The 25,369-nt window shown below is 33.4% G+C and overlaps 5 protein-coding genes and 1 pseudogene across 5 annotated transcripts; 5 read left to right on the forward strand and 1 right to left on the reverse strand.

Moving 5' to 3' along the window:
- Window positions 1-1,261: 1,261 nt before the first annotated feature.
- On the reverse strand, window positions 1,262-2,762 carry LOC125837125 (UDP-glycosyltransferase 91A1-like). Its single transcript, XM_049516268.1, is given in 2 exon segments — window positions 1,262-2,617; window positions 2,619-2,762. Coding segments are annotated over 2 exon segments (1,407 nt in total). The 5' UTR covers window positions 2,757-2,762; the 3' UTR covers window positions 1,262-1,348.
- A 1,084-nt stretch (window positions 2,763-3,846) lies between these two features.
- On the forward strand, window positions 3,847-5,430 carry LOC125837123 (UDP-glycosyltransferase 91A1-like). The gene has a single exon (XM_049516265.1). It carries the CDS (start codon window positions 3,871-3,873, stop codon window positions 5,281-5,283), a length of 1,413 nt encoding a protein of 470 aa, XP_049372222.1. The 5' UTR covers window positions 3,847-3,870; the 3' UTR covers window positions 5,284-5,430.
- A 2,722-nt stretch (window positions 5,431-8,152) lies between these two features.
- On the forward strand, window positions 8,153-9,572 carry LOC125837122 (UDP-glycosyltransferase 91A1-like). The gene has a single exon (XM_049516264.1). It carries the CDS (start codon window positions 8,154-8,156, stop codon window positions 9,564-9,566), a length of 1,413 nt encoding a protein of 470 aa, XP_049372221.1. The 5' UTR covers window position 8,153; the 3' UTR covers window positions 9,567-9,572.
- A 357-nt stretch (window positions 9,573-9,929) lies between these two features.
- Window positions 9,930-11,274, forward strand: LOC125836996 (UDP-glycosyltransferase 91A1-like; annotated as a pseudogene).
- Window positions 11,275-12,958: 1,684 nt separating this feature from the next.
- On the forward strand, window positions 12,959-18,600 carry LOC125837126 (UDP-glycosyltransferase 91A1-like). The gene is made up of 2 exons (XM_049516269.1): window positions 12,959-13,907; window positions 18,110-18,600. Exons 1-2 carry the CDS (start codon window positions 12,986-12,988, stop codon window positions 18,598-18,600), a joined length of 1,413 nt encoding a protein of 470 aa, XP_049372226.1. The 5' UTR covers window positions 12,959-12,985.
- Window positions 18,601-21,708: 3,108 nt separating this feature from the next.
- LOC125837124 (UDP-glycosyltransferase 91A1-like) lies at window positions 21,709-23,140 on the forward strand. Its single transcript, XM_049516266.1, has one exon. The coding sequence runs from the start codon at window positions 21,728-21,730 to the stop codon at window positions 23,138-23,140; it is 1,413 nt and encodes a 470-aa protein (XP_049372223.1). The 5' UTR covers window positions 21,709-21,727.
- The last annotated feature ends 2,229 nt before the right edge of the window (window positions 23,141-25,369 follow it).

Genomic DNA, 25,369 nt, shown 5'->3' on the forward strand with positions numbered 1-25,369 from the left:
CGACTTTTTGTTAAAGAGTTCCACGCTCCTACATATAATAGTTTGAGACTACTTGCTATGTCATGTGGGTGTATCTTTCTTAAGCTTAATATTACGAGTAATTTTTTAGCACTACTATTCGAGTCAACTTTCACATTACTTGACTATTCCATTGAGTACATGTATTACTATTTCTCATCAATATATTATTGAATATATCCGCTTATCAAAGCCTAAATGGAAAAATCTTGACCTAGTGATTAGTTAAGTAATTTGAGAATCATGAAAAACTTGGTGTAGAACTAAGCCAAAAGTGGATAATGCATGGAGTTAGGTCATGAAAATATATGAATCCATAACTTTAAAAGTATAATTCGTTTGGTTATCAAATTCAAATTTCGAATCCAACTTCGACTTTAAAGAAGCAACAAATTAAACTTCATTTCAGGTAAACAATGGAAATTTAATGAGTTTAACTTATATATGCTAACAAGACTATAAGGGCTCGTTTGGTATAAGGGATTAAAAATAATAGTGATGGATAAAAAAAATTTGTGTTGTTTGGTTGTCATGTTTGGGATAACTTATCCCATCATGTATATCATAGTGATGAGATAAGTTATCCCTTATACATGGTGGGATAAGTTATTCCAGGATAGCTAACCTCAGGATAACTTATCCTGGGATAACTTATTTCCAACCAAACGACCCCTAAGTATTTTAACACTATATATATTTTAATATGTAATAGCACACACTATTTACTTGGACTTTTGATATGCCTAAACATTTCAAGGCCTATTTTTTTTTCATTTTTCATTTCTCACTAGATGTTTGACAATTGTTCATTATAAGACATATGAGCACCATCATGTCTACCTTATTTTATTCAAGAAGATTAGAAAATAATATTGAAAAAAATTCTGTTGTCTCTTCTTGTTTATCTATGTGAGGTTGTGACTTCGTTATATAGTTACATTTTCTCTATTTAAGCTAAGGATCGAGTATTTTATAACGAAATGACTAATGTTTGTATGTTTATTTTGAGATTTTGAACTAGTTTCTAACTTTCAATCTCCGTAGATATTGATCGATGATGACACACAATAACATGAAACACAAGTAATATCTTTTCATAAGGTTTGAGATTTTGCGGCTTATTGAATTTAATATGTATAAACAAAAGATACGATAAGCAATTCTTGCATTACAAGTATTGCATAGCTGGTACATGAATTAATAAAAATTAAAAGTCCTTATTGGTGCAGACAATTAATACCATATATAAAATAAGTGTACATAAATGAACCAGAAATTACAACCAATTAAAGGTTCATTTAAACTCAAGTTTTTCTTCCTATTTCATATTTTAGTCCTTTTTATAATTTTGAAGATAACTTAATAAACTCTCCACATAATCATTTTGTCTTCTGTCATCACAAAAAAGATTTTTCGCCTCTTTAATCTTTTCTCGATAAATCTCACCCTCTTTTTCAGTGAGTACCAAACTCAGTGACTCAGCCACTGAGTCACGAGTGAACGACCCATCACGATCATCTCTCGGTATCAAGTATGCCATCTTCTTCTCCTCTAATAACCTAGCATTTATCCCTTGATCAGCCAAAAATGTTAAAAGAACCAATGGCTTCTCAAATTGTATTGCCTCGACTACTGAACTCCATCCCGAATGAGTCAAAAATCCACCCACTGAGTCATGACTCAATATCTTAAGTTGTGGGACCCAACTCGTGCACACAATTCCCCTTCCCTTTGTTCGATCTTCGAACCCTTCTGGCAATTGAATTAATTCATCATCGGATTCCCCTCTTTTAGTTCTTAATACCCAAAAAAATGGTAACCCGGAAAGCTCTAGCCCGAGTGATAACTCAGTGAGTTCGTTTTGACTCGGTTTCGCCTCACTACCAAATGCCACGTAAATCACTTTCCCCTTTCCTTGCTCATCAAGCCATAGTTTTATCTCTCTCCATGCATCAATTTTTGTGCTGTCATCTTCATATGGCGTTGTCGGAAGTTGACCCACCGGAAAAACTGGTTTCCGGTGGATATCTCCGACAACTTTCAACCATTCCGGTTCGAATTCCGAACAACTCCTCACAAGCAAAATATCAGAGTATCCAAGACCTTTATACATACGAAAAATATCAGAAACGTTCTCTTCCTCTCCTTTCATTGAAGCTTCGAAGATTCTCAAAACTTCGAAAAGCTTGAAAGCAACGGTGGTTTCAAACGGCACCCATTTTGGGGGAACGGTGTATTCCTCCGGCGTCTTCCGAATTTCATAATCATTGTTCAATCCTGGCTCAGGTCCGGTGAAACCTAGAACCGCAGCGATGAATATGCTAAAATAACCTGTCGGAATGTTGAATTTTGAAGCAATGGAAGGAATCCAATAAGAAGCAAAATCAAAGATTATAAAATCAGGCGCTGAATCTTCGAGAAACTTAGCAATGGGTTCTTTGAGTCCATCTTGAGCAATTTTGAGGTACTTTACTTGTTCATAAGGTAAATCAATAGTGGCTTCTGCATTTTTCGGTAACTTTTCTACGTAGGGCAAAGGAATTTTGACAAAATTTAAAAACGGAGCTAGAGTTGGTGGAAGTTTTGGAAGACGATCAATGGTTTTTTGGAGTAGAAATAAATGAAATTTTGTGACCCTTACGAGCTATCAGCTTTGATAGCTCTAAAAACGGAATCGTATGACCAAAAGCTAGCCATGGAAATACTGCAATATGCAACTTTTTGCTATTTTCCGTCATTTTTTTTGTGTGATGCTATTATAGGTAGGTATTTTAATTTGCAACTAGCGAAACATTATAATTTATCAATTTCAAGAAAAGTCCAATTAATTAGCCTATTGGAATATCTATATTTAAATATTTGTCCTTATAGAATAATTGAAGTGGATATAATTTTATATTGATCGTTTATTGGATTTTCCACCCACTAAATGATTTTAAAATCTTGCGTGCATTATTGACCATATGCATTATTTTTTTCCAAATAAAGCAAACTAGAAGCTTTCGTGACCAATTTACAAGTTACAACACACCAAAAAAGAATTTTTCTGTTTTGTTATAAATATGTCGGAAAAAGGTCAAAATTACCTGAGAAATATACGAAATAGATCATTTATATCCTTGATTATATTTTGGGATCAAAGATGCCTTGTCGTTATTTCAAGAGACCACAAATATCTTCGAGAGTTGGGGACGCTTAGGTGAAAGGATTAGTCCTATATGACAGCACATCACAAAAAAATTACTCCCTCTTTATGTGACACATTTCGAATTTTGAGATTCAAACAAGTCTATTTTTTACCGTAATTTTTTTATATATCTTTTAAATATTTTGAATTATCAATAATTGAGACTTATAATACTTTTTATGTAGTTTACAAATATATAAATTTTATTTTAAAAAATTTAAATATTTTATGAACAAATTCTCGGTCAAACTTAAATTGTTTGACTTTCAAAAAGTAAAATATTTCACATAAATTGAGATAGAGAAATAATCTATTAACTCTTGAGAGTATTTATAGTAACTTGGAATAACAACAAACATTTTTATCTCAAAATATAAGGAAAAATATTTCACACCGTGGGAGCTTTGAACTTTGACCCTTTTGCCTTACTAAAAAGACACTCAAAAAGCAGGTTGATTGATAACATTTTTAAATCTTTTTCTTGGAAAAATCAACCAACTATATTAAAATAATTTGATACTATTCGATTCGGCCAGACAATATAAGAATAAAAAAATACAATTGGCAGTTGAAAAATAATTCTTTTTAATCTTAATAATTGGACTAATCTTGAGATTCATGAATTTATAAAGTCCATGAATCAGAGCTCTACATAGCATACAAAAATGGCGGAAAATGGCAAAAAATTGCATATTGCAGTATTTCCATGGCTAGCTTTTGGTCATATGATTCCGTATTTAGAGCTATCAAAGCTTATAGCTCAAAAGGGTCATAAAATTTCATTCATTTCGACTCCTAGAAACATTGATCGTCTCCCAAATCTTCCACCAAATATTACTCCCTTTTTCAATTTCGTCAAACTTCCGATGCCCCACGTGGAAAAGTTACCGGAAAATGCAGAAGCCACCATTGATTTACCTTATGAGCAAGTCAAGTACCTCAAACTTGCTCAAGATGCACTCGAAGAATCCATGGCTAAGTTTCTCGAAGATTCAGATATTGATTTTATACTATTTGATTTTATTTCATATTGGGTTCCTTCAATTGCTTCAAAATTCAACATTCCGTCCGGATATTTCAGCATATTCATCGCTGCGTTTCTGGGTTTCATCGGACCTGTGCCGGGATTGAAGAATGATTATGAAATTCGAATGACGCCGGAGGAATACACTGTTACCCCAAAATGGGTTCCGTTTGAAACCACAGTTGCTTTCAAGTTTTTCGAAGTTTCGAGAATCTTTGAAGCTTCCATGAAAGGAGAGGAAGAGAACATTGCTGATATTGTTCGTTACTATAAATCTGTTGAAAACTGTGATTTTTTGCTTGTGAGGAGCTGTTCAGAATTTGAACCAGAATGGTTGAAAGTTGTCGGAGATATTCACCGGAAATCAGTTTTTCCGGTGGGTCAACTTCCGACAACTCCATATGAAGAAGACAGCACGAAGAGCGATGCATGGAGAGAGATAAAACTATGGCTTGATAAGCAAGAAAAGGGGAAAGTTATTTACGTTGCATTTGGTAGCGAGGCAAAACCGAGTCAAAATGAACTTACTGAGTTATCACTTGGGTTAGAGCTTTCTGGGTTTCCATTCTTTTGGGTTTTAAGAACTAAAAGAGGGGAATCCGATGATGAATTTATTCAATTACCAGAAGGTTTTGAAGAACGAACAAAGGGAAGAGGAATAGTGTGCACGAGTTGGGCACCACAACTCAAGATACTGAGTCATGACTCAGTGGGTGGATTTTTGACTCATTCAGGATGGAGTTCAGTAGTCGAGGCAATACAATTTGAGAAATCATTGGTTCTCTTAACATTTTTGGCTGATCAAGGGATAAATGCTAGGCTTTTGGAGGAGAAGGAGATGGCGTATTCGATACCGAGAAATGATCAAGACGGGTCGTTCACTCGTGACTCAGTGGCTGAATCACTGAATTTGATACTCGTTAAAGAAGAGGGTTTTATTTATCGAGAAAAGATTAAAGAGATGAAAGATCTTTTCTGTGACAAGGAAAGGCAAAATAATTATGTGGAGAATTTGTTAAGTTTTCTTCAAAATTATGAAAAGATTAAAGCATGAAATGGGAAGAAACGCTTGGGTTTTCAAACACGTTAATTGTGATTTCAGATCAATTTATGTACACTTCAATTATTTTATGAAGTATTAAATAAATCAATTAATTTGACACGTGTGTGGTGCGCTCTTTGGCCCTCTCTTATAAATAAATGATTTTGTGTGGGTTACACTTTTTGGCTAAAAATATTTGTCGCATTTCTGTAAAAACATACTCATGCTAGATTTACGTGCTAGAGTCAAGTATAAGTTGATAAATGTAATTGTGTTAAAATTATGATACTCATGCTAGATTTACGTGCCACACTCGTGGGTGCGTAATATCTTCCCACCAAGAAAATGATTTTAAAATGCTATGAATCCACCTCCATCAGTCATTGTGGATATTGTAGTATTTCCATGGCTAGCTTTTGGGCCATATGATTCCATATTTGGAGCTTTTAAAGCTCATAGCTCAAAAGGGTCACACAATTTCCTTCATTTCTATTTCTAGAAACATGACCGTCTCCCAAAACTTCCTCCAAATCTCGCCTCCTACTTAAGTTTTGTTAAAATTCCTCTGCCCCTTCATCGAAAAGTTATCAGAAAATGTATAAACCACCAAAGATTTGCCTTACGAGCAAGTCAAGTACCTCAAACTTGCTCAAGATGGACTCAAAAAACCTAAGGCTAAGTTTCTCGAAGATTATACTCCTGATTTTGTACTTTTCAATTATACTTCTGAGTTCTTTCAATTGCATCAAAATTTAACATTCCAATGAGTTATTTTAGCATATTCACCGTTGTGTCTCTGGGTTTCACCGGATGTGTGTCGTGATTGAACAACGACTATGAAATTCGGAAGATGCTAGAGGAATTCATCGTTTCTCCAAAATGGGTTCCGTTTGAAAGCGGCGTTGCTTTCGGAGTTGAAATGAATGAAATTTTGTGACCCTTACGAGCTATGAGCTTTGATAACTCTAAAACCGGAATCATATGACCAAAAGCTTGCCATGGAAATACTGCAATATGCAACTTCTTGCTATTTTCCGGCATATCTTTTTTTTTGTGTGTGTGATGCTATTGGAGGTATTTTAATTAGCAACTAGTGAACCGTTATCCAAAAGAAAAAAGCCTTTAGCCTATCTAGGAAGTTGAGCGAACGCCTACGTGAGTAGACTTTGGGGGCAGAGAAAGAAGCCATCCTGGCAAGATAGTCTGCAAGTTGATTCCCTTGTCTAAAACAATGACTCACTTGAATTCCAACTCTGTTCTTGATGATGTTAATAATATCAATAACTTGTTTCAGCTTCAAATTTGTGCTCGAGTTGTTGTTTAGCATCTTGGCTATGATCATTGAATCAATTTCAAGAATAAAATCAGTGTACCCATGATGATAGCACCAGTGGCGGAGCACACCTTATAATAAGGGGTTCATTCGAACCCCCTCGGCGGAAAATTATATTATTTGTACATGATTAAAATAATTTTTTTAGGTAGATATAGTAGATGTGTCTATTTCTTCAGATTTTGAACCCCTTTATTTAAAACTCTGACTCCGCCACTGGATAGCACCATTTTACACCAAACTCAGCTGCCAAAGACTCAGCCATGTTACTATTATAACAGTTGACAGAAATGGAAAAAGTCATGATCAAGTTTCCCAGACTATCTCTTACAATTCCACCAATGCCATCCGTTCCACTTTCATGCAAATAGCCAACTGGTGGAAAACTCCATATGACTTGCTTCCATCTCTGATATGGTCTGAGTTTCTCCACTTTGTAACAAAAAGTTGGCCAGTGATTGATGTCTTGCAAATTTCCAGTTGTTTTTGCCAAAACAAATTTGATATTCCAAAAAGCTTGATAACTCATCTTATTGTGCAGAAAATATCTTTGACCCCCATATTTACATGCACACCATTGTTTCCATAATTCTCAACATATAATAGTAAGGGTGATCTTCAACAAAGTTTTATGGATAACATTCTTTGGTTTTATGCTCCACCAGGTATGAAAAATGTTGGCTAGAGTCTAATTTGTGATTTGAATACGCATTGCTGCTTCCTCTTCTCCAAAAACATGGAACAAAGTGTCGTTCTGTGCATTCCTGCCTTTTAAATATTCTCCATGTTAAAAAAGATATTTTAAAAGGTACACTGTGGTGCCAAAGATTGCTAAGAATTTTTTTTTTTTTTGGTACATGGTCTCTTAACAATTTGCCAAGCAGATTCATTAGTAAAAATACCATTTTCACGGGGGTTCCATATGGGGTAGTCCAATTTAGTGCTTTCATGACCAATTTACAAGTTACAACACACCAAAAATGAAATTTTCTGTTTTGTTATAAATATGTCGGAAAAAGGTTAAAATTTCCTTTGAACTATACGAAATAGATCATTCATATCCTCGATTATATTTTGGGATCAAAGATGCCTCGGCGTTATTTCAAGAAACCACAAATATCTTCAAGAGTTGGGGACGAATAGGTGAAAGGATTAGTCCTATATGACAGCACATCACAAAAAATTAGTCTATTAACTCTTGAGAGTATTTGTAGTATCTTGGAATAATAGCAAGATATTTTTATCCCAAAATATAACGAAGGATATAAATGATCTATTTCACATCGGACAACTTTGACCCTTTTGCCTTTACTAAAAAGACGTTCAAAATGCAAGTAGATTAATAACATTTTAAAATCTTTTTCTTGGAAAAATCAACCAACTATATATTAAAAAATTTGATACGATTCGATTCGATAAGACAATATAAGAATAAAAAAATACAATTGGGAATTGAAAAATAATTCTTTCTAATCTTAATAACGGGACTAATCTTGAGATTCATGAATAAATAACGTCCATGAAACAGAGCTCTACATAGCATACAAAAATGGCGGAAAATGGCAAAAAATTGCATATTGCAGTATTTCCATGGTTAGCTTTTGGTCATATGATTCCGTATTTAGAGCTATCAAAGCTCATAGCTCAAAAGGGTCATAAAATTTCATTCATTTCGACTCCTAGAAACATTGATCGTCTCCCAAAACTTCCACCAAATCTTACTCCCTTTTTAAATTTCGTCAAACTTCCGATGCCCCACGTGGAAAAGTTACCGGAAAATGTAGAAGCCACCATTGATTTACCTTATGAACAAGTGAAGTATCTCAAACTTGCTCATGATGCACTCGAAGAATCAATGGCCAAGTTTCTCGAAGATTCAGATATTGATTTTATACTATTTGATTTTGCTTCTTATTGGATTCCTTCAATTGCTTCAAAATTCAACATTCCGACAGGTTATTTCAGCATATTCATCGCTGCGGTTCTAGGTTTCGTCGGACCTGAGCCAGGATTGAACAATGATTATGAAATTCGGAAGACGCCAGAGGAATACACCGTTCCCCCAAAATGGGTGTCGTTTGAAACCACCGTTGCTTTCAAGCTTTTCGAAGTTTTGAGAATCTTCGAAGCTTCCATGAAGGGAGAGGAAGAGAACGTTTCTGATATTTTTCGTATCTATAAAGCTGCTGAACTCTCTGATTTTTTGCTTGTGAGGGGCTGTTCGGAATTTGAACCGGAATGGTTGAAAGTTGTCGGAGATATCCACGGGAAGCCGGTTTTTCCGGTGGGTCAACTTCCGACGACAACGTATGAAGATGACAACACGAAGATCCATGCATGGAGAGAGATAAAATTGTGGCTTGATGAGCAAGAAAAGGGGAAAGTGATTTACGTGGCATTTGGTAGCGAGGCGAAACCAAGTCAAAATGAACTCACTGAGTTATCACTCGGGTTAGAGCTTTCTGGGTTACCATTTTTTTGGGTTTTAAGAATTAAAAGAGGGGAATCCGATGATGAATTTATTCAATTACCAGAAGGTTTTGAAGAACGAACGAAGGGAAGAGGAATAGTGTGCACGAGTTGGGCGCCACAACTCAAGATACTGAGTCATGACTCAGTAGGTGGATTTTTGACTCATTCAGGATGGAGTTCAGTAGTCGAGGCAATACAATTTGAGAAGTCATTGGTTCTCTTAACATTTTTGGCTGATCAAGGGATAAATGCTAGGCTTTTGGAGGAGAAAAAGATGGCGTATTCGATACCAAGAAATGATCAAGACGGATCGTTCACTCGTGACTCAGTGGCTGAGTCACTGAATTTGGTACTTGTTAAAAAAGAGGGTTTTATTTATCGAGAAAAGATTAAAGAGATGAAAGATATTTTCTGTGACAAGGAAAGGCAAAATAATTATGTGGAGAATTTGTTAAGTTTTCTTCAAAATTATGAAAAGATTAAAGCATGAAATGGGAAGAAACACTTGGTTTTCATACGCCTTTCAATAATTGTGATTTCATACCAATTCATGTACACCTCGATTATTTTATGGAGTATTAAATAAATCAAGTTTGACCATGTGTGTGGTACGCTCTGGGTCATCTCTTATCAATAATTGACTTTGTATGTGATTACACTTTTTGGCTAAAAATATATTTCGTATTTCTAAAAAAATCAATAAGGCAAACATAATTTATCCAAAATATAACCCTGAGTCAAGTATAAGTCGATTAATGTGATTGTGTTAGAATTACGGAGTACCATGCTAGATATACTGTCACACTCGTGGGTGGCTAGTATCTTCCCACCTAAAAAATGATTTTAAAATGCTATGAATCCACTTGCATGGGCCATTATGAATATTGCAGTATTTCCATGGCTAGCTTTTTGGCTATATGATTCCGTATTCGGAGCTTTTAAAGCTCATAGCTCAAAAGGGTCACACAATTTCTTTCATTTATGTTCCTAGAAACATCGATCATCTCCCCAAACTACCCCAAATCTCGCCCGCTTCTTAAGTTTCGTTAAAATTACTCTGCCCCAAGTCAAAAAATTACCAGAAAATGCAGAGGCCACCAATGATATGCCTTACGAGCAAGTCATAAACCTCAAACTTGCTCAAGATAGACTCAAAACACCTATGGCTAAGTTTCTTGAAGATTCAACTCCTGATATTGTACTCTTCAATTTTACTTCAATTGCATCAAAATTCAACATTTCAATGAGTTTTTTAGCATATTCATCGCTAGTGCTGCGTATTAGGGTTTCACCGGACTTGTGTCGTGATTGAACAACGACTATGAAATTCGGAAGATGCTAGAGGAATTCATTGTTTCCCCAAAATGGGTTCCGTTTGAAACCGGGGTTGTTTTCAAGGTGTTTGAAGTTTTGAGAATCTACAAAGATTGCAAGGACGGTGAGGCAGAGAACATATTTTATATTTCTCGTATGTATAAGACTTTTGAAAACTATGATATTTACTTGTGAGGATCGAGTTGTTCAAAATTTGAACTAGAATGGCTAAAAGTATAGTGGATATTCACCAAAAATGGGTGATCCCGCTGGGCGAACTTCCGATGACATCATATGAAGATGACAACACAAAAATGGAAGTGTGGAGAGAGATAAAACTATGGCTTGATGAACAAGAAAAAGAACAGTGATTTATGTGGCATTTGGGAGCAAGGCAAAACCAAGTCTAAAATGAACTCACTGGGTTACCATTCGGGTTAGAGTTTTCAGGGTTCCCGTTTTTCTGAGTTTTAAGAACTAAAAGAGGAGAATCTGATGATGAATTGATTCACTTATCAGAAGGTTTCAAAGAACGAACAAAAGGAAGAGGAATTGTATGCACGAGTTGGGCACCACAACTTAAGATATTGAGTCATGACTCAGTGGGTGCATGTTTTACTCATTTGGAACGGGGTTCAGTGGTTGACGCAATCCAATTAAAGAAATCATTAGTTGTGTTAACATTTTTCACTGATCAAGGGATAAATGTTAGGTTCTTGGAGGAGGAAAAGATGACGTATTTAATACCGAGAAATGATTGGGATATGATCACTTGTGATGCGGTGGCTGAGTCACTGAGTTTGGTACCATTAAAAAAAGAGGGTGAGAATTCGTCTTCAACTATAAGAGGTAACAAATTTAACTTTATTTTAAGTAAACAATGAAAATTTAATGAGTTTATAATTCATATATGCTAACAATACTATAAATATTTTTATGCTATCAATATATAATCATTGGTGCGTGGTGATATTTAAAGAAGATTTTAAAACAATATTGAATAAAAGCAATTTTTTTTTATGTTTTCTGTTTATCTACGTAGGCTGTAACTTTGTTTTGTTATTTATATGGGCCGGGTCACTTTTGGACCAAACTCGGATTCTGTTTTGGTCCTTTTAGAAAGGGTAAATTTTAATAAAATCTGGTCCTATCACTTTCTAATCCAAGTACTAAATAACTTGCTTATAAAAACATAGAGAAAGTTTTTTCAAATTTGAATTAAAAATGTCATATGTTCATGTGTTATAATGGATCTAAATATGCCATAATTTGTTATCATCGTTATTAAAATAGATTAAGCTTTTTTCTTATATTTAAATGGCAAATAATTAAAAACACTAAATTCGTCTCTTCACTATCTCTATCACTAATCACCCTTTTTCATTTTCGCTCTCCGTAACCCATTGTGAGTTGTCACCATCATCAAGAGCCGAGCTAAGTGGGGTTCTGATGAACTCAATAATTTTTTCGTGAATCCTGTATTTGTATTAGCAAGTTATATATATATATATATATATATATATATATATAAGGAAGGGGCTGTGAAAATATTATCTCCACCAGAGTTGTGTGTTTGAACCACATCCTAAAAAAATATCCTAAAATTTAGAATCTCTAAACTCCTAATTTTGACTCTGCATCCGTCCCCTCCACCACCATTTTGTTTTTCTCTGTTGCCCCCCACCCCCACCGTACCTCATCACTATTGAAAAGGAACATGTCAAACAACTTGCATATGCGACACAAAATACTATTTTAACCCTTTGCCTTTCCTAACACATTGTTTGGATGGTTGTTACCTATATTATTATATTGTTAGTTTAAATATCATATTTGTTTTGATTGTTACTTAAATTTTATTGTATCTATCGTTTAAATTCATTATTTGGTAACGATAAAAAGTTTCATTTTGTATAATGATCGATATGGTGTGATATCGTCATTATCTTAATATTTTTTCATCATTTACATAATAATTTTATTTTATTCGTTATCCTACCTTTTTACCATAACTCTACCATATAATTTACATTTTTATAAACTTATCATTCAAATTATTAATGTACGACATTATATAATGATACAATATGAACATTATAAAACAATACTCCCTCCGTCCCTATTTACTTGTCCATATTTCCTTTTTTAGTTGTCCCTATTTAGTTGTCCATTTTGACAAATCAATAAAGGACAACAAATTTTTTCCTATTATACCCTTATTTACACTTCTTGAAAATTATAAAAGTGTATGTTGTTTCCTTCCAATTTATTTCACTTTAATTCAAATAAGTGGTTGTAATTTTGAAGTGAAAAGTTGTCATAAGGGTAAAATTGTAACTTCACTGTGCTAATCATTGTTGCCTTAATCTGTGTGCCATTTCTAAAGTGGACAACTAAAAAAGGACGGAGGGAGTATGTAACAACTGTCCAAACAGACCCAAAAAAGGACACTCATAATGCAAGCAAATAGATAAGATTTTCAGGGCATATTAAAGGTGGCAAACTATCAGCCAACCATCAATATAAGAGTAGCTCTATATAACCATTAACAAATATAATTAGTCCATGAAACAAAGCTCTACAAAACACATAAAAATGGCAGAAAACAGCAAAAAATTGCATATTGCAGTATTTCCATGGCTAGCTTTTGGCCATATGATTCCGTATTTGGAGCTATCAAAGCTCATAGCTCAAAAGGGTCACAAAATTTCCTTTATTTCTACTCCAAGAAACATTGACCGTCTCCCAAAACTTCCGCCAAGTCTCGTCCCCTTCATAAATTTCGTCAAAATTCCCCTTCCCCACGTTGAAAAATTACCAAAAAATGCAGAAGCCACTATTGATTTACCTTATGAGCAAGTCAAGTACCTCAAACTTGCTCAAGATGAACTCAAAGAACCCATGGCTAAGTTTCTCGAAGATTCAGCTCCTGATTTCATACTCTTTGATTTTACCTCTTATTGGGTTCCTTCAATTGCTTCAAAATTCAACATTCCGACAGGTTATTTCAGCATATTCATCGCCGCATATCTAGGTTTCACCGGACCTGTGCCGGGATTGAACAACAACTATAAAATTCGGATGACGATGGAGGAATTGACAGTTTCCCCAAAATGGGTTCCGTTTGAAACCGCGGTTGCTTTCAAGGAGTTTGAACTTTTGAGAATCTATGAAAGTTGCAAGGACGGTGAGGAAGAGAACATTTATGATATTTCTCGTATGTATAAGACTTTTGAAAATTGTGATTTTTTGCTTGTGAGGAGTTGTTTAGAATTTGAACCAGAATGGCTGAAAGTAGTAGAGGATATTCACCAGAAACCGGTGATCCCGGTGGGCCAACTTCCGACGACATCATATGAAGATGACGACACAAATATTGACGCATGGAGAGAAATAAAGCTATGGCTTGATAGGCAAGAAAAAGGGAAAGTGATTTATGTGGCATTTGGGAGCGAGACAAAACTAAATCAAAATGAACTCACTGAGTTATCACTAGGCTTAGAGCTTTCTGGGTTACTGTTTTATTTGGAAAATGTATTTTGGACTGGTTTAGAGTCGCCACTTAATTTTTAAGAAAAATCAAGAAAACTATTCATTTTCACGAGACTAAAACAGGAATCTAGTGAAAACTTGAAGAAGGGTTCGAGGTTCCTATTAATATTCTAGGAAGGTTTTTAAAGCACCTAGAATATCCGCTAATGCGGTTATCCAACAATTAATTTATTTGGCTAAAAGTACTTTAACTTAATTTGAATCGGACAATTTTTATAGTTAGAATCGTTTTAAGAAGGGAAAAGGGAAATATTGACCTTTTATTTAAGCGAAATATTTTGTAAAAAATACTTATTTATTTATTAAGTCAAGTAAGAGATGAACAATTTGGTTAAGTAATTGATTCAAAATGGGTGTCTTTTGGGGATTTGAATTTTTAAAACCTTAAGATTAAGCGGCAAATATTAACGAGCACACAAACATAATAAAGTAAAGAGGGAAAGAGACTCGAGCCCAAGTTTGGTTTTCTGTCCGCCTGGACCAATACTTGGGCCCATTTCATTTTGGGCCAAAAGGCCCAGTTTTTGCCACCTGTCCTAAATTCTAACAAGACAATAATAAGTAAAATAACAAGGGCTTAGGCCCTAAAAATAACAAAATACAACTTTTCGGAATTTGGGGGCCTTTAGGCCCATTTCCCTTTTTCGTATACACTAGATGTGCATTAGTGTATACAAATCTCGTGTATCTGCTCCGAACACCTGTACATCATTTTTGATACTCTCTTGAACACCGAAGGGCTGACTCGATACTCGAAGATGCAAGGAGGCAGTGGTAAAAGTCGAGATAGACTCGGCGAAGCATTACATGTAAAAAAAAAGTAGAGAAAAATAAAATAAAATAAATAATAAGCAAATTAATATACTCAAATGCTTTTCTATAAATAATAAAGTAAAGCTACATGAAATATAACTCAATGCACATGCTAAACATAATAAAATGAACTTAAAGAAATCATCTTCCAATTGGCTCCCAAAAGGACAAAGTAAGCTCATTCCAAAAACGTGAAAATAATGACAATATTAACAAACCATGCGCAGTAATCATATACAAATAAAACTTTGAGGTCTACTTCCTAGCATGCTTAAACTTTACCCAAACTTCATGTATATTTAAATTTGTATGATATTCTAAGGAAACAATAGGCAATTAGCTTTTGGAAAGAAAAGAAAAGAAAGAAAAAAAAAGTTTAACACTTGAAAATTCCAAACAGTGATATATGATCGGATAAATTGCACAAGTGCAATTCAATTCGGCTCACATGACCAACTAATATACCACAATTAAAATAAAATGTAATAACCAACTAAAGCAAGCACACTTCATTATTGTTTAAGAAAGGAGTAAGATTTCACACTGTTTTGTATTTTCGAAGAGGCGAACATACTAACATAAAATAAGTGCATCATAATTATATTTTATTATCAAAAGGGGGCCATTTAAAGAAACAAATACAAAATAGCGAGGAACAATCTCAACCCAATCGAAAGCAATACCCTCCATGACAATACAAGGTAATAAACCGAATCGAGACGCAACACAATGCCAAACATATATCAACAATGTAAGACAACAAGATATCTACAGTAAATGATCTTAATCATAGCGACTTATCATTTTCTAAAGCAGATTTAAGATTAAAGGCGTTTTGAACCAAAAAAAAAAAATAAAAAAAGAAAGAGCCTTGAAATTATTACAGTAAACAAAGGAAGCATATGCTATACTCAACAAACTATAAAAAACATGCTGAAAATGAGAAGAAATAAACAAAATCAATAGCTAGCAACATATGATTCTTAAACAAGGAAACCATAAGCATGAACAATACCTTTTAACTAAACATGATATACATCTAATAGTGAAAAAAACAGTTAAATAGGCAGAGATGTGGAAGAATCAGAATATGGGTCCTATATAAAAAAAAGAAATCTATTAAACACAAGAAAACTCTAACACTTTTGCACGAATCTATATTTGTACCGATATGGATGGAAACTGATTAAGATAAACTTCAGAAAATGAAAGCAAAAGCCATGATATGTTCAAAACACTTAACAGAACATGAACATGCGCACAAATAGAGAAGAGAAAAAATAAAAATAAAAAATAGAAGACACAACACAAACTTAAGACTAGCATACAGTTTGAAAACTAAATAAAAAGCAGCCATGAAGACTTGGAAAATAAACGAGAAGAGTAACAATTTTTAGGCTAGAAAACAGTTCCAAAATACATACTGACCACACATACCTACTTAGATCGTATTCTCAAGTAACCAATTCTAAAAGATTAAGCATGACAACTCTCGAAAACACTTCGCAAACGAACCCAACAGTAAATACATGGCATTTGAACCTCATAAAAAAAAACAAATCAATAAACTCATTGATCTATTCACAATCCCCATAGATGTTTAAAGATGATTAACTCACACGAAGGGTACACTTTACATTAATCAACTAAGTTAACTTCATTCAAAACCAAGCAAACATTTATCTTACGGCAACAATGAATCAAACAAAGAACAAAGTTACTCAAGGAAGCAAACAAAACAACATTGAAATAAGCTAAAAAAGAATTTAAAAAAAAGGGGTTCACCTTTTCGGGGCAGCGAACGAGGACAACGACGAGCTTTTCCACCACCACACACAAGCTTCGAAAGTCCCGACTAGCAGCGGGAGAGTCGCGTTCGGAAGAAGGAAGCTGAAACTAAATGCTCTTTATAGTATTTTTTGATCCTAGAGTCTACTTTTTCTCAGAAGAGTTTTATGTATTTTCACTGTATGACTATGTCTTCTTGACTCAAAATTTCCCACTCGAAAAAAAACTCTCCCCTCGGTGAGGAAGAAAGGAGCTATTTATATGGGAAAATTAGGGCAAATTTTGGGGGGAATCCGGATGAGAATCGGCTCCATTCGAAATTCAAACTCTCAAAAACCTTTCACCAATTCGGACAAACACCATTTTCTCTGAAATTTTGCCTCATTCCCAAAGAGGAAATGGGGGATGGACGTCTTGGATCGATTCCAACGTCCTTGGCAAGCTACGTGGCGTGACCCCGCAACTATAAGGACGGTTCTTGGCTAGAAATGGCACTGGAACAGTACTGCTGGAGCAGTACTGATTTGCTGCTGCTTGATCCAGTTGCTGGGAGCTGTACGCTTCTGGGTTTCGCGTCTGGTCACGCGAGGAAGAAGAAAACGAGGTGGGGTCGGGTCAGGTCTTTGGACTGCTGGTCAGTTGGAAATAAAATGGGCTAAAGAGGTTTTGGGCTGAGTTTGGTTTGTATGTATTGTTAGGAATGAATGGGTATTATTTATTAATGGGTGAATATTGTATTGTTGGGAATTGGTTGGGCTGGGACGTTGCAACTGCTGTACGTTTGGCTGGTTGTGTGTATTGTATTGATATGGAAAAATGGGTTGCTGATGGGTAACGTTTGGAATGGGTTTCTTTGTATTGCTATTCTTTTGGGCTGAATTGAAAAGGCCCCAAAATTGGTCTTGCAAATTGAGTTGGGTGAGGAAATAAATTGCTAAAATTGCAAATAAAAGGGTTAGGCAAATGAATTACAATCTAGCCAAATTGAATTCTTTTAGTTAATTCGGCAAGTAATTAAATAAGATGAATTAACATAATTAACTAACGAGCTTCTTAATCTCGACGAAATAAAATAATTAACTTGATAATAATATAATTAATTTAAACATGAACTAATTAATTCAAACTCGTAATTATGATTTAAATTAAACTAAGTTAGTAAAACACTTAGCTAAAAAGAAATAAAAATCTTTTGATATGATTTTCAAATATTTATAAAATATAATAGTTAGACACATAATTATATAATAATTAACTTAATTATAAACTAATTAACTCGAAATATAAGTTATTAATTAATTTAGACCAAATAGCCAAATATTTAAATAAAACTAAAACCGTTTTGAGACAATTTTCGAATATTTATAAAATATACTAATTTGACACATAATTATATAAAATATCATATTTATTATTTTAAAAATTTATAAAAATGACAAAACTACTTAAAACGACTTGAAAATTATTTTGGATTTTGTGAAGCTAATTATTTCAAATAGTTTAGATTTTAGGAATCTCGATGACTAATTTATATTGGGGAGTGTCAAAATTGGGTGTCAACAGTTACCTTTTTTTGGGTTTTAAGAACTAAAAGAGGAGAATATGATGATGAATTGATTCAATTACCAGAAGGTTTCGAAGAACGAACGAAGGGAAGAGGAATAGTGTACACGAGTTGGGTGCCACAACTTAAAATACTGAGTCATGACTTAGTGGGTGGATTTTTGAATCATGCAGGATGGAGTTCAGTAGTTGAAGCAATACAATTCGAGAAACCATTGATTTTGTTGACATTTTTGGCTGATCAAGGGATAGATGCTAGACTCTTGGAGGAAAAGAAGATAGCGTATTTGATACCGAGAAATGATTGGGACGGATCATTCACTCGTGATGCAGTGGTTGAGTCATTGAGTTTGGTACTCATTGAAAAAAAAGGTGAAATTTATAGGAAAAAGATTAAAGAGGTGAAGAATCTTTGTTGTGACAAGAAAAGACAAGATAGTTATGTGGAGAATTTGTTAAGGTTTCTTCAAAATTATGAAATGATTAAAGCATAAAATAGGAAGAAACATTTGGATTTGCATGCACTTTTCGATAATTGTGATTTCAAATTAATTTATGTACACCTCAATAAATTATCTCCATGAATAATGATGCTTCTTTTTCTTTTATGTATTATATATATTAACAAAATATATTGTAAATGTGTAAAGATTGCTTTGATTTTTATTGGGAAAAGGTTCAAATATGCCCCTAAACTATTCAAAAAGGTTTAGATATACCCCCGTTTAAAGTTTGGCTCACTCGTGCCCTCGTCGTCCAACTTTTCGTCTAGATATGCCCTTATGGGCGTTAAATGTCAAATGGAATTGCACGTCATTTTTACATAACCACGTGACATTTATATTAAAGGGAAAAGGGTCAAATATACCCCCAAACTATTCGAAAAGGTCTTAGATATACCTCCTTTTAAATAAACTACCCGACCCGTTTTCAACAAAAAAAATTCGGTAAATCCGAAAATGAGTAATTGACTAATAAAAAATAGGAAAAATATGAAAAAAATATATAAAATTAACGCCAAAAATTCACAAATAAATATAGTAACCTTAAATTCAACAATTTCAACAATTTTTTAAAATTTTTATTTTTTTTCGATAAATCCCGAAAATGAATAATTGATTAATAAAAAATATGAAAAATATAACCTAAAAATTTAGTATAAAGTCATTTTCATATTTTTTATTAATCAATTACTCATTTTCGTGATTAATCAAAAAAAAAAAAAAATTTAAAAAAATTGTTGAAATTGTTGAATTTAAGGTTACTATATTTATTTGCGAATTTTTGGTGTTAATTTTATATTTTTTTTTTCATATTTTTCCTATTTTTTATTAGTCAATTACTCATTTTTGGGATTTATCGAAAAAAATTTGTTGAAAACGGGACGGGTAGTTTATTTAAAAGGGGGTATATCTAGAGCTTTTCGAATAGTTTAGGGTATATTTGACCATTTTATCTTTAATATAAATGTCACGTGGTAATGTAAAAATGACGTGGCAATCGCGTACTGCAGGGCCTATTTGGGGGTAGCGCTCGCAACAGAATTTTCTTCAAGGCTCGAACCCGAGACATCTGGTTAAGGGAGAAACACTTTCACCAGTGGACCACAACCCATGTTGGTGGATGATTGTTATCAGTTGTATTGTATTATTAATTTAAATATCATATTCTCTCAGTTTTAAAAAGAACGACATGTTTTGACTTGACATGGAGTTTAAGAAAATAAATAAGACTTTTGAATCTTGTGGTCTCAAATTAAAGTTATGTCAAATGTATCAAAATGCTCTTTAATCTTGTGGTTTTAAACATGTTATGCGGAAAATTGAATTTAACATATTGCCAAAAAAGGTACCTTCGTTTTGAAACGGACCAAAAAGGAAAGCAAGTCATTCTTTTTTAATCGGAGGGAGTATTTGTTTTGATTGTTACTTATTTGTATAGTATTGTTTAAATTAATCATTAGATAACGACAAAAAGTATCATTTTATCAAGACTTAGTGGGTGGATTTTGACTGATTTAGGATGAAGTTCAGTAGTTGAAGCAATACAATTCGAGAAACCATTGGTTTTGTTAACATTTTTGGCTGATCAAGGGGTAAATGATAGGTTCTTGGAGGAGAAGAAAATGATGTATTCGATACCGAGAAATGATTGGGATGGATCATTCACTCCTGATGCGGTGACTGAGTCACTATGTTTGGTACCTGTTGAAAAAAAGGGTGAAATTTACCGAGAAGAGATTAAAAAGGTGAAATATTTTTTTGTGACAAGAATAGACAAGATAACTATGTGGAGAATTTGTTAAGTTTTCTTCAAAATTTACAAGATGATTAAAGCATGAAATCGAAAGAAAAACTAGAGTTTTTGCATTTTCCTTTCCTTAATTGTGATTTCAGATCAATTTATATACGAGTCTGAAGTCAAAATGGTAAAAAAAATTGCCAAAAATTTCAAAAGGGCAACTTTTTAACGGTTGAACTAGCGTCGTTGAAATTAGGTTTACAACCGCAAGGCGCAGCCACCCTGCGCCTTACAAGGCTCTGACGGTCTGCGTCTTGCAAGGCATAGGTACTCTGCGACCTGCTGTCAAATTTTTAAAAAATCTCTTTAATTGTCCAAGTCTCCAAAACTACCAAAAATACTCTCAACTAATCCCAATATTTACACCTCTTCTCATTCATTGTCCATGTCAACCAAGGACAATTTTGTCATTTTAAAGAACTCCACCATTGATAAAAAAAAAAAAGTCCAAAACCTTTTTCTCTACGATAAATTATTATAGTCGAACTTACGATTTCAAGATTTAAACTTTATTGGTTCAATCTTTAAGTTTCTAGTTTCAAATTTATAAAGTTTTACCCATAAACATATACTACCCTTCAAAAATACTAGATTTACATGAATATGATGCTAGTAATTTTATTATTGAATTTTTTATTTATAACAAAAAAATTAAATGAACTTGTACACATTTTCAAACATTATAGTTATATATCTACCACCCAACTCTCTCAATAGGTAAAGAAAAAAAAATGTATCTACTTAATTATCTTTTTATGTTTTGATTTTTTTTTATAGAATCGGAATCAGAATCTTTATAAATGTATCTATAATAATTTTTTTGGACTTTTTTTTTTATCAATGGTGGAGTTCTTTAAAATGATAAAATTGTCCTTGGTTGACATGGACAATGAATAGAAAGAGGTGTAAATATTGGGATTAGTTGAGAGTATTTTTGGTAGTTTTGGAGACTTGGCAGTTGCGCCTTGCAAGGTGCATGGAATTTCGCGTCTTGTGTCTGTCAATCTAATTTCAACGACGCTAGTTTAACTGTTAAAAAGTTGCCCTCTTGGTTCTAAAATGAATTTTGTTGCCTTTTTAAAAATTTTGACAATTTTTTTTTTTACACTTTTAACTCCAGACTTATTTATATACACCTTGATTATTTTATAGGGTATCTATTATCTCCGCAATAAATGTCACTCAAAATGCAAGTGGATTGACAACATGTGAAAATATCTTCTGTGTGGAAAAATCAATCAGCCAACCATCAAGATAAAAATACCGTACACTAAAATGATGACAAATATAAGGCCATACAGCTCTACACAGCACACAAAAATGGCGGAAAATAGCAAAAAATTGCATATTGGAGTATTTCCATGGTTAGCTTTTGGTCATATGATTCCGTATTTAGAGCTCTCAAAGCTCATAGCTCAAAAGGGTCATAGAATTTCCTTTATTTCGACTCCTAGAAACATTGATCGTCTCCCAAAACTTCCACCAGATCTTACCCCCTTTTTAAATTTTGTCAAACTTCCGATGCCCCACGTGGAAAAGTTGCCGGAAAATGCAGAAGCTACCATCGATGTACCTTATGAGCAAGTCAAATACCTCAAACTTGCTCAAGATGGACTTGAAGAATTCATGGCTAAGTTTTTCGAAGATTCAGATCTTGATTTTATACTCTTCGATTTTACTTCTTATTGGGTTCCTTCAATTGCTTCAAAATTCAACATTCCGTCGGGTCATTTCAGCATATTCATCGCTGCGTTTCTTGGTTTCACCGGACCTGTACCGGGATTGAACAATGATTATGAAATTCGGACAACGCCGGAGGAATATACCGTTCCCCCAAAATGGGTTCCGTTTGAAACCACAGTTGCTTTCAAGCTTTTCGAAGTTTTGAGAATCTTCGAAGCTACCATGAAGGGAGAGGAAGACAACATTGCTGATATTACTCGTTACTGTAAATCAGTTGAAAATTGTGATTTTTTGCTTGTGAGGAGCTGTTCGGAATTAGAACCAGAATGGTTGAAAGTTGTCGGAGATATTCACCGGAAACCGGTTTTTCCGGTGGGTCAACTTCCGACAACGCCGTATGAAGATGACAGCACGGAGATGGATGCGTGGAAAGAGATAAAACTATGGCTTGATAAGCAAGAAAAGGGGAAAGTGATTTACATTGCATTTGGTAGCGAGACAAAACCGAGTCAAAACGAACTCACTGAGTTATCACTTGGGTTAGAGCTTTCTGGGTTACCATTTTTTTGGGTTTTAAGAACTAAAAGAGGAGAATCGGATGATGAATTGACTCAATTACCAGAAGGATTCAAAGATCGAACAAAGGGAAGAGGAATAGTGTGCACGAGTTGGGCACCACAGCTCAAGATACTGAGTCATGACTCAGTTGGTGGATTTTTGACACATTCGGGGTGGAGTTCAGTGGTCGAGGCAATACAATTTGAGAAGTCATTAGTTCTCTTAACATTTTCGGCTGATCAAGGGATAAATGCTAGGCTTTTGGAGGAGAAAAAAATAGCGTATTCAATACCAAGAGATGACTGCGACGGATCATTCACTCGTGAGTCAATAGCTGAGTCACTGAATTTGGTACTCGTTAAAAGAGAAGGTGAAATATATCGGGAGAAAGTTAAAGAGATGAAAAGTCTTTTCTGTGACAAAGAAAGGCAAGATAATTATGTGGAGAATTTATTACGTTATCTTCAAAATTATAAGAGGACCATAACATAAAAAAGGAAGAAAAACTTAGGTTTGCTTTTTATTTGAATAATATTGATGTGGGGTTAATTTGTGTTCGATTATTTTATGAGATATCAATTTTCTCCGATCAATATATGTAGTGTATAACTTTGTTTACTAAAATTTATATGTATAGAAAAAAATTGTCTAAATTATTTGTTGTCTTCATTGAATTGAAATCATTGTATTTAAATTTTACACATAGTCTATTGATCATTATATCAGATTACATATTGAGTATACCACCAAAACTTATGACGGAATAATAAGCAATCACCATTTATTTTTATTTTAGAGAGGGTTCACTCCCATTTAAATGTTTTCCGGTATAAATTTAAATTTGATGAAATTTCAATGACAAATCAAAGAAACACACAATTCAAACCCCAAATTGTATTTTTTTTTTGTCCTTTTCTTTTATGTATTATGACAAAGAAATTATGTTGTAAAAGTGCAAAGGTTGCTTTTATGGACTTATGTTATGTATAATAAAATATGATATAGTAATACTTTCTTCCTCTTAAAAATAAGTATTGTTTTAGTTTATTTCGCGCTCATTAAGAAAAAATAATAAATAAAAGGAATTATTTAATACGTTGTCCATATTTATTAAGAATTTCTTTTTAGAATTGAGCATTATTAAAAAGTAGTTCATTAAGTAAAACTATATAGTTAGAAATATTATTAATTATTGTCTTGAATCGATAATTAATTTGGGATGATTATTTTTTCTTTCTAAAACGATGCTCAATTTTAATCAGATAAAGTAATAATATAAGAATTTCAATGTCAAAGCTCGGAAATTTTCATACATAAACTCTGTTTAACTTTAGGGAATTCCGAGATCTGAAGGTTGCTCAATTGGTTAATTTTAGGGAACTCCCTTAACTTTATGGTAAATAACAATAAAATAGTTTTATATCCCAACAAGAATTGTGGTGGAGTGATAAGTACTATACTTAATCAGAGTTCTTGGGTTCGAATCTATTTGGGTACATAATCTCCTTTGTTAAATACTCCCTCTATCCCTATTTACTTGTCCATATTTCCTCTTTTAGATGTCCATTTTGACAAATCAAGAAAAGACAAAAAAAAAAATTCTATTATACCCTCATTTAAACTTACCCCAACATTAATTAGTTATCTTGAATAAATTTATTTTGAAATCATAATTAATAAGGGAAAAATTGTAACTTTACTATGCTAATCATTGTTGCCTTAATATGTGTGTTATTTCTAAAGTGGACAACTAAATAGGGACGGAGGGAGTAGCGTTTTAACCCCAGAACTTTTTGACACGAATGTGAATTTTCCATGAATCTTTGGTATTAACTGTTTTATTCGGCCCATATCCAGATAGTTGGTTGGGCTCTTATATGATCCGGCCCATTATTGAAATGGACGGGCAAATTCATGTTAAACACCTTTTTTTGTTTAATCATTTGTATCTAATACTCGAGTCATCTCAATTTGTTTGTTTATTTTTTATTTGAGACGAAGTTTAAGAAAGTTAATTATTCTTTTGAATTTTGTAGTTGTAAGTTAAAAATATGTAAAATGTGCAAAATGTTTGTTATCTAACAGTACGATACAATAAAATTTGAAGTAACAATCAAAGCAAACATGACATTTCAAACTAATAACACAATACAATCATAGGCATAATCAAGATTTAGGATTTATGGATTTGGACTTTTAGTTTTTAAAAGACATTCAGTTCGAAATTTATAATTTATACATACTTCATAATTTTTTTAATATAAAAATAGAATTTAAATCAAAGCTAGAGGATTCGATCGAACGCACAATCATGAGATAACTCCGTCCCTAAATACAATACAATACCACTGGTAAAAACCATCCAAACAAGATGTTAAATTCTTCATATATTTATTTTTTCCTATTAAAAATTTATTTATTTATGAAATTCTTGATTTTGCCACTGTTTAACACCCTTGATTTGCTAGCTAAGTATTAGATTCTCAATCTCCCCCTTCTTGCTATTGTGTTGTTTAGATAAAGTAAACTTCTAAAATTTGATTTTTGGTTTTTGATTTTATATGAGAAAATGGATTCCTAAATACTTTCTCTAAAAGGTTATATAGGCATTTAATTAATATATGTGCACTATTTTTTTTCCTTTTCATTAAAAATGTCCATAGGCCTTAGCCATGAAGCAAATAAGGCATGGCTCCACCCAAAAAAGTGTTAAGGGAATCT

This window comes from Solanum verrucosum, unplaced genomic scaffold (assembly GCF_900185275.1).
Source record: "Solanum verrucosum unplaced genomic scaffold, falcon-dt-bn FXZP01000165.1, whole genome shotgun sequence".
In the NCBI taxonomy this organism is placed as follows: Eukaryota; Viridiplantae; Streptophyta; class Magnoliopsida; order Solanales; family Solanaceae; genus Solanum; species Solanum verrucosum.

Excerpts from the sequence above, each read along its gene's own strand:
- LOC125837123 (XM_049516265.1), top strand. The coding sequence starts at position 3,871 with ATGGCGGAAAATGGCAAAAAATTGCATATTGCAGTATTTCCATGGCTA.
- LOC125837122 (XM_049516264.1), top strand. The coding sequence starts at position 8,154 with ATGGCGGAAAATGGCAAAAAATTGCATATTGCAGTATTTCCATGGTTA.
- LOC125837126 (XM_049516269.1), top strand. The coding sequence starts at position 12,986 with ATGGCAGAAAACAGCAAAAAATTGCATATTGCAGTATTTCCATGGCTA. Across the intron at positions 13,908-18,109 it reads CTTAGAGCTTTCTGGGTTAC|CCTTTTTTTGGGTTTTAAGA; the intron begins TGTTTTATTTGG and ends TGTCAACAGTTA.
- LOC125837124 (XM_049516266.1), top strand. The coding sequence starts at position 21,728 with ATGGCGGAAAATAGCAAAAAATTGCATATTGGAGTATTTCCATGGTTA.